Source organism: Bos indicus, chromosome 8, assembly GCF_029378745.1.
Source record: "Bos indicus isolate NIAB-ARS_2022 breed Sahiwal x Tharparkar chromosome 8, NIAB-ARS_B.indTharparkar_mat_pri_1.0, whole genome shotgun sequence".
NCBI classification, from domain to species: Eukaryota; Metazoa; Chordata; class Mammalia; order Artiodactyla; family Bovidae; genus Bos; species Bos indicus.
This window is the reverse complement of record NC_091767.1, coordinates 37,988,597-38,001,688: the sequence shown is the minus strand read 5'-3', so window position 1 is coordinate 38,001,688 and position 13,092 is coordinate 37,988,597. Positions and strand designations below refer to the sequence as shown.

At 37.1% G+C, this 13,092-nt stretch overlaps 1 protein-coding gene across 6 annotated transcripts in view; it reads left to right on the top strand.

Moving 5' to 3' along the window:
* The window catches only part of KDM4C (lysine demethylase 4C), a 418,681-nt gene that overhangs the window by 99,613 nt on the left and 305,976 nt on the right, over positions 1-13,092 (top strand). For all 6 annotated transcript variants that reach the window (XM_070794206.1, XM_070794204.1, XM_070794203.1 and 3 more), the window contains 2 exons: positions 8,825-8,928; positions 12,949-13,086. In XM_070794206.1, coding sequence (XP_070650307.1) covers positions 8,825-8,928; positions 12,949-13,086 — 242 coding nt within the window. The remainder of the gene's footprint in view (positions 1-8,824; positions 8,929-12,948; positions 13,087-13,092) is intronic.

The following is a 13,092-nucleotide window of genomic DNA, read 5'->3' as shown; positions in this document are numbered from 1 at the left end:
ACCCCATGGAAAGTAGCACGCCAGGCTTCCCTGTCCTTTACCATCTCCTGGAGTCTGCTCAAACTCATGTCCATTGAGTCAGTGATGCCATCCAACCATCTCATCCTCTGTTGTCCCATTTTCCTCCTGCCTTCAATGTTTACCAGCAACAGGGTCTTTTCCAATGAGTCAGCTCTTCGCATCATGTAGCCAAAGTATTGGAGTTTGAGCTTCAACATCAGTCCTTCCAGTGAATATTCAGGACTGATTTCCACCAGGATGGACTGGTTGGATCTCCTTGCAGTCCAAGGGACTCTCAAGGGTCTTCTCCAACACCACAGTTCAAAAACATCAATTCTTTGTTGCTCCGCCTTTTTTATTGTCCAGCTGTCATATCCATACATGACTACTGGAAAAACCATAGCTTTGACTATATGGACCTTTATAGGCAAAGTAATGTGTCTGCTTTTTAATATGCTGTCTAGGTTTGTCGTTGCTTTTCTTCCAAGGAATCAAATACACCTATCTAAAAGCATTTCCTACAGAAACATACTTGTATATCCTTTTCCTTTGTCCTTTTCCTTACCATCAGTTTATATGGCTACTGTACTTTTAAAGCATCATATCAGTCATATGAATATTGCAAAAGCCTTTACAAGCCTACATCATTTTGTTGTACTTAACTTTATTGTGAGTTTCAGAAAATGCATTTTTTTTCTTGCAAATTGATTGTTTGTGGCAGCCCTATGTTGAGTAAGTCTGTTGGTACCATTTTCCCAATAGTATTGCTCACTTATCATCTCTCTGTCACATTTTGGTAATTCTCACATCTCAAACTTTTTCACTATTAGGTTTGTTTTATGATCTGTGAATTGCAAACAATTACTACTCATAGAGGGGTTAGATGATGGTTAGCATTTCTAGCAATAAAGTATTTTAAAACTAAGGTATGTACTTTTTGGGGGCATAATTCTATTGCACATTTAAGAGATTATAGTATAGTATAAACATAATTGTAAATGCAGTAGGAAACCAAAAATTCTTGTGACTTGCTTTACTGTAATACTTGCTTTATTGCAGTCATCTAGAAGAGAATCTGCAACATCTCTGAGATATGCTTGTATAAAACTCTGTCAAAGCATACTCGGGTAAATTTCAGTTAAGTTGTCTTAATCAAATCTATTGCTAGTGTGAACATAGACTCTATAGGTCTGGTTTCTCATCTTTCCCCTCTCCTTCCCTTTCTTATTCCTTTCTTTCCTAAGTGATTAATAACTAATGTCAATTTCTTCAGACTAGTGTTTGTATATTATTTTTTAAGCTTTGATTTTTAAATTTTTACCATGGCTAAAACTTTGTTGATTTAATAGTAGCAGCATGTGTTTGTCATGTGAGATTGGGATTTAGAGTACATCTGCTCTGTTTCTAAAACAATTTAAAAACATCTAATGATACTTTAGGTCAGATAGAGGTAAAATGCACTTACAGTAAAAGCCACCTGTTAAAACATAAAGTTTAGTGAGTTTTGACAAATATATACAGTGGTGTAATTACTACTACTCTCAAGATACAGAACATTATCAGTAGGCCCCAGAAATTCTCTTGTGGCCTTTTCTAATTAATTCTCCCTACCAGCAACCACTAACCAGATTTCTATCTCTAGAATGTTATTAATGTGGAATTGGGCATGTGTAGACTTCTATCTTAGAATTGTGCTTCTCGCATCTGATCACTTTTATGTTGTACAGGACGTCCTTGGATGTGTATAGCACCTGGGAAATCCCATGGACAGAGGAGCCTCGCAGGTTACATTCCATTGGGTCACCAAGAGTCAGACACGACTTAGCGACTAAACAGCAGAAACAATATTCACAAAACATAAAATAAACCATTAACCATTTTGAAGTGTACAATACGGTTAGGTTTAATATATTTGTATGATGTAACCATCACCTCTGTCTAGTTCCAATAGATTTTCATCACCCTATAAGGAAACCTTGTATTTTTTATTTAGTCATACTGTATTTCCCTTCACCTATCCCTAGCCCCTGGAAATTAATAGTCTGCCTTCTGTCTAGGTATTTACATATTCTGGATGTCTCATATGCATGAAATCATTTAAATGTAATTTTTGTGCCTGACATCTTTTATGTAGCATGTTTTCTATGTTATATCTGTACCTCACTTTTTTATAGCTAAGTAATATTTCATTGTAAAGATATACTACATTTTGCACTTCCATTTACCAGTTGATGGGCATTAGGTTGTTTCTATTTTCTTATAATGCTAAGATTTTTGTGCTTTATATCACTGGCTTCCCATAAGGATCCACCCAGCGAGGATAGCTGCTATGGAAAACAGTATGAATGTTCCTCAAAAAATTGAAAATAGAACTAACATACTATCAGTTCTACTTCTAGTATATATTTGAGGGAAATGAAATAAATATAAAGATACATCTATTACGTCAGATGTTCATTGCAGTATTATTTACAGTAGCCAAGATATGGAAACCACCTGCGTGTCCATTGACAGGTGAAAGAATAAAGCAAAGTGTTGTATGTATACAGTAGACTATTATTCAGGCATAAGAAAGAAGGAAATCCTGTCTTTTCCTGCAACATGGAAGAATCTTGAGTCCATTATGCTAAGTTAAAAAAGTCAGACAGAAACAGACAAATGCTGAATGATCTTATTTACATGTGAGAATTATAAAAACCAAACCTACAGGTAGAAACAACAGTTTGGTGACTGCCAGAGGAAGGGGGTGGTGGAAGTGGGTGAAGATTGTCCCAAAGTATATACTTCAGTATGAGTAGGTTTCGGGATGTACTGTATTATATGGTAACTACAGTGAACAATACTGTATTGAAAGTTTCTAAGAGAGTGGATCTTAAAACTTCTCATCACACAAAAATAACTATTTTTAGGTGATGAATGTGCACTAAACTTATTGTGGTAATCATTTCACAATATGTACATATAGCCAACCATTACCCTGTGTATTTTAAACTTATGCAGTGTTATTTGTCGATTATATCTTGATATTGGGGAAAGAAAAGAACCCACTGATGAAGACAATAATAGCATCCTGATTATATGGACGGGGAAATTGAGCTGAGAGATTGTGGAAATAGTTATGGATATATGAATTGTTGGACTAGTATTAGAAATCAGTGTGTCTGTAGGGTTTCTTTATTAGTCTCTTGTTCTGTTAACTATGTGGACAAGATAAGAGTGACTTCAAATAATTCAAACAATTGGGTTTTTGATCTAAAACTTAGCTCTTCTATTAATAGCAATGTTAAAGTATGTGTTTATTGTGAGCAATGAAGGAGAGAGGAAAGTTGGTCCTCAGGTAATCTTGTGTTAAGTGCCTGTAAAAGGAGATAAAGATTTATCAAACTCCCATAGCATAGTTTGTACCTCACAGTGTGCTGTCTCTCAAGTGCTTCCACCAAAATATCCTTACAAGACAGGGGAGTGAAACACTAGCTCTCCACAATACGCATGCAGATTTTGCATCTTGCTCCCTAATTATGTTTGTTTGTATGCAAACATAAACTAAATGATTTAACGTGACAAAAGTAAATGCTGCAGAAAGATGTGCCAGTTTTATTCTGTGTGTTCTACACCTGTCATATTACCTAATGGCCACGGGGCATGTGAGGTGTGCTAGTGAGATGCTAGCTGCTATTTCCACTACTAGGTACTTGAGGGGTCAGTGTAGCTGTGTTTCTTTATTGGAACTTCTTGGTCTTCAAGACTGTGAAAGACTGGACCTCTCCCATTGTGTGACTGGTAAGTTGGAAAATATAATGGAATGCTGCAGTAGTAACATTCAAATATGGTAACTTTTAGAGAAGAATTCTTCCAAATATATTATTGAAAACTTAGGGAAAAAGCAGATCAAGAAAGTAAACATAAGAATAGAAAATAAAAAGATTCTGAAAGGCATGCATTAAAGAACTTACTTCCAAAATTTTGAACACATACCTTGTTTTCTGTTTATTTACTGACTTTCAGAAAACTGATAGTCTTCAGTTGAATTTTTAGTTAAATATTATCTTTTCTATCAGATCTATTTTGGTACATTTCATACATGTGATTGTTTCCAAATTTATTTTCTTCGCTTACTATGTACATAGCCATGGGCTGAAATAGTTCTGAGTTTTTAAAAAATTACCATTTTGCATCAAATAGTATTCTGGTTATGTTGGCTGGCTTAAATATTGAATAAAATATTTTTCATAAATGGTGGAGTGAGGCGTGAGTGTGAACCATGTACTCCTGCAGGTGATTTGAGGTAAAATTCATTTTGAGATGGGTACTTTGTGTCATAACTTGTGGTTTATCAGGTGTTTTCCAGGGCAATGTAAAATATAATTCTGATAGCCTATTGAAAATATAAATTCTGAACTGGTATGAAGTTCTTAATTATTGCAAATTGCCTTCCTTCAGTGGTTTTCCAATTTAAATTAACTTATGACCAGTCACCACATTGTTCAAGTCCTGATTACAAATCCATATCAAAAGGAAATTAAATAGACTCCTCTTTCTTCATTGATTTTAATTTAAAGTTTAATTCGTGCAGTGCTGAGCAGAGGTACAGATTTGAAAAGTTTGATAGATCCATTTAAATTTTATTGTTAAAACTTTTCCATGGGTTGTGTGTGTGTGTTTGGGGATCTCTCTGCTGTGCTTTACTGAGTGGTGTAGATTCAGGACAGCTTATTATGTAGATGCGTCATTTTAATTACATTATGTGGTTCTTTCTCACCGTTCACTGGAGTCTGCATTTTTTTCACAGGTTGTTTATTTCTATTTATGTATTATGAATATTAACCTTAGACAGAGGGCTGTATCAGATGACCAGATAGGGTATGATTATTCCTTTTATTCTCACTAGTATTGTAGAGAATGATGGTATTTCTGATGTTTCTGTTGGATGTATGTTTGCAGTTCAGTGCAGTTCCTTTCAGTCGCTTAGTCGTGCCTGACTCTGCAGCCCCATGGACTGCAGGACACCAGGCTTCCCTGTCCATCACCAACTCCCGGAGTTTACCCAAACTCATGTCCATTGAGTCAGTGATGCCATCCAACCATCTCATCCTCTGTCGTCCCCTTCTCCTGCCATCAATATTTCCCAGCATCAGGGTCTTTTCAAATGAGTCAGCTCTTCGCAACATGTGGCCAAAGTATTGGAGTTTCAGCTTCATCGTCAGTCCTTCCAGTGAATACTCAGGACTGTTCTCCTTTAGGATGGACTGATTGGATCTCCTGCAGTCCAAGGGACTTTGAAGAGTCTTCTCCAACACCACAATTCAAAAGCGTCAATTCTTTGGCTCTCAGCTCTCTTTATAGTCCAACTGTCACATCCATACATGACTACTGGAAAAACCATAGCTGTGATTAGACGGACCTTTGTTGGCAAAGTAGTGCGTCTGCTTTTTAATATGCTGTCTAGTTTGGTTATAACTTTCCTTCCCAGGAGCAAGCATCTTTTAATTTCATGGCTGCAGTCACCATCTGCAGTGATTTTGGAGCCCCCCAAAAATAAAGTCTGCCACTTTTCCACTGTTTCCCCGTCTATTTGCCATCAAGTGATGGGACCAGATGCCATGATCTTAGTTTTCTGAATATTGGGCTTTAAGCCAACTTTTTCACTCTCCTCTTTCACTTTCATCAAGAGGCGCTCTAGTTCTTCACTTTCTGCCGTAAGGGTGGTGTCATCTGCGTGTCTGAGGTTATTGATATTTCTCCCAGTAATCTTTATTCCAGCTTGTACTTCATCCAGCCTGGCATTTCTCGTGATATACTCTGCATATAAATTAAATAAGCAGGGTGACAATATACAGCCTCGATGTACTCTTTTTCCAATTTGGAACCAGTCTGTTGTTCCATGTCCAGTTCTAACTGTTGCTTCCTGACCTGCATACAGATTTCTCAGGACGCAGTTCAGGTAGTCTGGTATTCAAATCTCTTTCGGAATTTTCCACAGTTTATTGTCATCCACACAGTAAAAGGCTTTGGCATAGTCAATAAAGCAGAAATAGGTGTTTTTCTGGAACTCTCTTCGTTTTTCGATGATCCAGCAGATGTTGGCAATTTGATCTCTGGATTTAAGCCTTTTCTAAATCCAGCTTGAACATCTGGAAGTTCATCATTCACGTATTGTTGAAACTTGGCTTGGAGAATTTTGAGCATTACTTTACTAGCGTGTGAGATGAGAGCAATTGTGCGGTAGTTTGCCCATTCTTTGGCATTGCCTTTCTTTGGGATTGGAGTGAAAACTGACCTTTTCCAGTCCTGTTGCCATGGCTGAGTTTTCCAAGTTTGCTGACATACTGAGAGCAGTACTTTCACAGCATTATCTTTTAGGATTTGAAATGGCTCAACTGAAATTCTATCACCTCCACTAGCTTTGTTCATAGTGATGCTTCTTAAGGCCCAATTGACTTTGCATTCCAGGATGTCTGGCTCTAGGTGAGTGACCATACCATCATGATTATCTGGGTCATGAAGATCTTTTTATATAGTTTTCTGTGTATTCTTGCCACCTCTTCTTAATATCTTCTCCTTCTGTTAGGTGCATACCATTTCTTTCCTTTATTGTGCCCATCTTTGCATGAAATGTTCCCTTGGTTTCTCTGATTTTCTTGAAGAGATCTCTAGTCTTTCCCGTTCTATTATTTTCCTCTATTTCTTTGCACTGATCACTGAGGAAAACTTTCTTATCTCTCCTTGCTATTCTTTGGAACTCTGCATTCAGATGCTTATATCTTTCCTTTCTCCTTTGCTTTTAGCTTCTCTTCTTTTCACAGCTATTTGTAAGGCCTCCTCAGACAGCCATTTTGCTTTTTTGCATGTCTTTTTCTTGGGGATGGTCTTGATCCTGGTCTCCTGTACAATGTCACGAACCTCCGTCCATAGTTCATCAGGCACTTTTTCTTTCAGATCTAGTCCCTTAAATCTATTTTTCACTTCCACTGTATATTTGTAAGGGATTTGGTTTACGTCATACCTGAATGGTCTAGTGGTTTGAAAATATTTCTTTTTTTCTTTTTAACAATCCAGGTATAGGTGCTTAAGCAGATGATGTGGTATTCTTTGCAAGTAGTTCTTTATACCCTAATAGCTTTTTTTTAGATGTCTGATTTTTTTCCTTCTGATGATCTATGGCCTCACATGCTCCATGGTGGCATCAGTAAAGGCTTATTTGCTTTAAAACTATTATTGTAAAACCCTCTATTCTTTGAGGTTAAAGTTATTTGCAGTTAGGTAATGAGTGTTGATAATTCTTTCATCAGATTGAGCTATTTATATGTATGTTGATAATTCTTTCATCAGATTGAGCTATTTATATGTAGTGAGCCACAGAGTGAGATAAGTAACATTTCTCCAATGGCCTATCTTCATTTTGGCCATGGAGTTAAAGAACTCTGTGCTTTTTTCTGCTTTACCCAGATACATAGCATATGCTTTCCTGGTGAGTTCTCTGTTCAAGTCTTGTCTCTGTGGTTCTCCTCTGTCCCATCCACATTTCTCTTGTCTTTCTCATCTTGCTTTCCTGCTCTCGGTGTGGTGGTGTCTCCATCTCAGTTCAGAAGTTGAAGACTAGGACATCAAGTACATGTGTTTTCTCTAGCTCATATAACTGAGTTAATGAGAGTTTTTCTCAGACAGACTGCAGTGTTGAAGGCAGAGATGGAGAGAAACAGCTGGGTTTCAGCACATCATGTACTGTTGAATGAGCGAGTTGCTATGTGTTTAGCTTCTTCACCTAAAGGCCTCTTCAAGACACTGTTCCCATATAGGCTGGTGAGACAGACAGGTTTCCATGCTCTTGAGTGGTCCTGGCTGGGAGTTAGTTCCAGAAATCAGTAGCAGTTAAAGTCTTGAATATTCATTGGAAGGACTGATACTGAAACTCCAATATTTGGCCACCTGATGCAAAGAACTGACTCTTGAAAAGACCCTGATCCTGGGAAAGATTGAAGGTGGGAGGAAAAGGGGATGACAGAGGATGAGATGGTTGGATGGCATCACTGACTCAATGGACATGAGTTTGAGTAAACTCCATGAGTTGGTGATGGACAGGGAAGCCTGGTATGCTGCAGTCCATGGGGTTGCAAAGAGTTGGACACGACTGAGTGACTGAACTGAACTGAAACTATATAAAATTGATCAGAAAGAAACAGATAGGAAACTGCTGCGTGTCTACTATATTCTGGGCATTGGGACAAGTGCTTCTAGAATGGTTGCTTTTAGGAGTCTAAGAGATTCCTTTGTTAAAACTTCAGATTTTCCTCTTCTAACCTCCCTTAATATTTTATCCACTTATCAGATAATAGGTAGACTGAGTTTAAATTTGTTGCAAATTTTTAAGTTTTAAGGCCTCCCTGTCCATCTCCAACTCCCGGAGTTCACTCAAACTCATGTCCATTGAGTCCGTGATGCCATCCAGCCATCTCATCCTCAGTCTTCCCCTTCTCCTCCTGCCCTCAATCCCTCCCAGCATCAGGGTCTTTTCCAATGAGTCAACTCTTCGCATGAGGTGGCCAAAGTATTGGAGTTTTTAAGGTTTAGTCATTTTGTATTATGCAGACAACTCTTAGCAGATCTTTTTGTAAAAAAGAGCAGCCTTTGGTGATAAAAATATGTATCCTTTAATTTTTAAGAATTCTGACTCTAGTTTTTAGCACCGTGATTTTTGATGATGGACTTGATCTGTAGTTGTGTAAAGCCGTCGTGATATAAGAATACTAGAACATAAACTTAAAAATTGATTTGAAATTATATCTTAATTAATGCATTACTGCTTGTATTTACTGTTTCCATTTAGGTTTTTTCCCAAGCAGTTCTCAAGGGTGTGATGCATTTCTTCGCCACAAGATGACACTGATATCTCCCTCAGTATTAAAGAAATACGGCATTCCCTTTGACAAGGTATATTAGTGTTACTCTTTAACAGAATCATTTCATATGTGTAAAATTTGTGTTTAAGACAAATTCAACAAAAACTAATATATCTTTGACTTCCAGTAGGATTTTTAGGGTATGAGGAGAAAAATTCAGATTCATGTTTTACTTAGGTAACAATTATTTACCTAAGTACTGATTTGAAATTACTTTTTTTTTGTTTTTTAAAGACCCAATTGGCTTTAATTCCACTTTTGTTAAAATTATAGTTAAAATAATTAACTATATTAGAAAAGTACTAATGGAAGTACTGATTAGAAATTAGAAAAGTACTAATTAAAAAAGTACTAATGAAAAATGTGAAGAAAAGCTCTTGACATGTGTTTTTCTTTCTTTTTTTTTACATATGCATGTATCCTTTTTCAAATTCTGAAATTACATTTTTTTGAAATTAATTTCAGGTTATATTTACTTGCGATTTCATGCACTTCTAGTTCACTTTAACAATATTGAAAGTAAAATGTAGCACATTTGACAGTATAATACATAATTCTCTTTCACTGACGTCTTTTATGTGAGCAACAGAATTTATGTTAACGCTGTCTTTTTTTTTTTTTAAGAAATCAGAACAGTTTTTATTCATGGTTTGGTTGGTTAGCATTAGTGAGTATGGTGTCAGTATGTTATTTCTAAACACATTCAGACATAATACAATTGAGATTTCATTATGGATAGAATTGCCTGATGATTTAATAATCAGATATTGCTTCTTTGGAATATTTCTGAAGATTAAGTTCTGTAAGACTCTGTACATGCTAGATCACTCTTAATCTTTGTGTCCATGGATTGTTATTGGGTCAGAATCATTACAGAGCATCAGTGTTTTTATGTGAAGAATCTGAAATAAAAAAAAAAACTTTCGACCAGATAAATAAAAGCTGTCTCTCAGTTGGAGGAGGATTAAGTCTTTAGTTACTTGCAGAAACAATAAAAAATATCTCTACTCTCTTTATCATTTTTTATTTGACTGTCTTCCCATAATCCTTGCTGTTTTCCACTTTAAAAGCTTTTCCCTTGTGACTAAATCTTTCCTTCATTTCAGGCCCTTAAAATCTGGTCTTCCACCTATTTCCCCCACCCCTCACCCCCAGTCCAGGCTTTGTTGGAAGGAGAGTTTTTGCAAGGACTGGGAAACATTCTCCACCTTGGGGTGGTCCTGCTCACTCATCAACAGTCTGTGTGGCAGTCACGCATGAGACACACTTGTCTCATGTCCATGATGAGAATGCTCTCACCACTTGTTCAGTTACATACTTCTCCCCACGACAGAAAGTGTGCCTTCGAGATGTGCACTATGGGTATGGTCCACGGGTGTGGGTGGGCTGCAGCAGTGCTGCAGGTACAGAAGTCACAGGCTGTGCCCCGTGCCCCATGGGGCCACTCCTTCTGCGGGCATTGTCTTACTTGCAGACGCCTCTAAACACCTGTGTCATCAGTGCACTTTCTCTCAGGTGGTTGTCATAAGCCTGATTAAGCACTTTTATTTAAGTTGGAATGTTAGAAGGCAGAGAAGGAGCAGAATAGAGTCCTCCAAGACAGGGAAAGCTCTGACAGTTTAGCGCTGGTGATGGGAATTGTTGTTCTTTGGAGGGGGGTTATGTGAAATAGCAGGGCTGCAGGATTGGCTTATTCCCCCAGGATGGAAGCTGTAGTAGCTTCTAGCTTCTTTCTAATATTTGGGGAGGAGAGGTGCCTTGCACCCTTTTCTGGGCTGAGGCTGTCCAGGTACTATTTGGTAGCTCACCAAATGCACCACGTTCTTATCCAGTCTTTTGAGGATGGGACATTTTGTGGCTTCTGTGGGAAGTAGAATGGTGAGTGCTTGTCCACAGATGGTGAGACACCAGCCATTTAGAGGGGTTATTGGTGGCTTCAGTTTTTCATATGAAATATTGCCATTTCCCCTTCTACCTTGATGAAGGATGTGTGATGACAGTGTGCTTCTTGAGGAGCTTATTCTCCAATGATCATAATGTAACCTTGGACAGAGTAGCAGACTTTGGAATGACATTGATTCTTCCCCAAGTTCATTTCTGATTCTGCCACTTGGGTAAATTACATCATTTTTGTGAGCTTCAATCTCTTCAACTGGAAAATGGAGATAATAAGAGTACCATTTAATAGGGCTATTATGAGGATGAAAAGAGATTATCTATATGAAGCGCTTTGCATAGTATAGGTAATATAATAATGCACTCTTCCTCCACAGTTCAACCTTTACTCTTTAGGCAATCATTTTCCAGTTGGACTAATAATTTTTTCTTTTTCTTTCAGTGTATTTGAGCATATTCTTATATGTGTATATATATATGTATGTATGAAAAAGTATGTTTGCCAAATAGCTAATGTCTGCTTTTCTATTATGTGCGCTACCCTTTCCACTGTTTTTCGCTGTATGGAATTATGATGCTTGGTTAGTCTTAAAAAGAACTTGTTCTTTTCTGTCTGTATATCCTTCTTTTTTAAAAAAATCAGTTTATTTCATAGAGGCAGTAAATAAGCTTTATATTTTAGCTAATTGGGACTGACCTGTTTCTAGAAACTATATAGAGGCATATTTAGGGTCCCATTTAATGGGAATAGGTACTTTTCAGCATGGCAAGAAAGGAGTTTTCCAGGTAGAGTAGGGAAGAACTCTAGATGGGATTCAGTGGAGCAATGAAGCTAGTTTCCTTATCCCACTGACAGCAGTCTTACTCTCTTCCCCCCAACTCTCCTTTATAGGGCTAGTGACAGTTGAGCAAAGTAAGTTTTATTTTATCACATGGTACAAGGAAATGCCTTATTTCCAAGCACAATTATAATTAATGAGATTCAGTGAGACTAGAAAAGGAGAGAATCAGGCTGTATTCTCACTTGGCTTGAAATGATGGAACTGGAACCATGTTGAACCCTGATAAGCTATTCTCTGCCTGCCAGGTGGCAGCTGAATTGCTGCTCGTTGGAATAGAACACCTGCTGGGATGTCGCAGGGGGCAGGGGTGATGAGCTACATTTTAGAATTGTTGGGCAGGACAATTGTTGGAACTTCCACACACACCATTTTAGCATTCCTGTAATGGTTACTGAGCGCAGTGTGTGCACATGTATTTATACAGTGCGTCTGTTATGTGTTTCCACATAGGTGCATACTTACATATTTATTTCTCCAACGAAGGTGGCTGAATGAATCAGTGAGTTACAGATTTGATACTCTAGTATTGAGCATACAAGTTTAAAAAAACATTGATAAATTTAACTTCGCTGTTCTTCCATAGCTCCTGGTGTGTTTTGTATGTTTTGGTGATTGTAGAAAAAAAAAAATGAGCAGATTTCTTTAAAAGGAATGGACTGAATACATTTTTGTCTTTGCTTTTAGGTTGATGGCTGATTGACCCAAGCTATTTTAATTATATTTGTAAATGCACTCACTCACACATACATGCCTATATGTTGTAGATATATTTGAATAATTATTTGATGGAAATTTTACTGTTAAATGAAATAGTTAATTGAATGTTTTCCAAGTATAATGAAAGGACAATTTATTAAGTACAGTCAACTCTTTAGCAACAAGAATCCATAACATTCAGTGTGTGTTGCCAAAATTTTTATAGCTGTAACTTGAAAAATGTCAGTTGTGATATGTCCTGTTTTATAATTCCAGTAATGTGAATTTTTAAGTATTAAAATGTATTCAATGCTATTATGAACACTTTTTTGAATAACATAAAGCAGACATCTTCAAATAAAATATAACTTCTCTGCTTATGGGCTGAATGATTGGACTATTGGCAGAGGGTCATCTGTTTAGAAAAGTTTTAAAAGTCTCCTGAAAAACTATTAAAGAATTAAGTGAAGAATCTGGGGGCACTTCTTTAATACTAGTATAGCTTGGACATGATAACATTTTTTTTGTCTTTTTTTAAATAGGAAATATATTTTAACTGTATTTGCAATTTGGGATGCCTTATAATTGGGAAATATTATACATCCTCTACCCTGCAGATCACCCAGGAAGCTGGAGAATTTATGATCACTTTCCCATATGGCTACCATGCTGGTTTTAATCATGGTTTCAACTGTGCAGAATCTACAAATTTTGCTACTGTCAGATGGATTGACTATGGGAAAGTTGCTAAATTGGTAAGT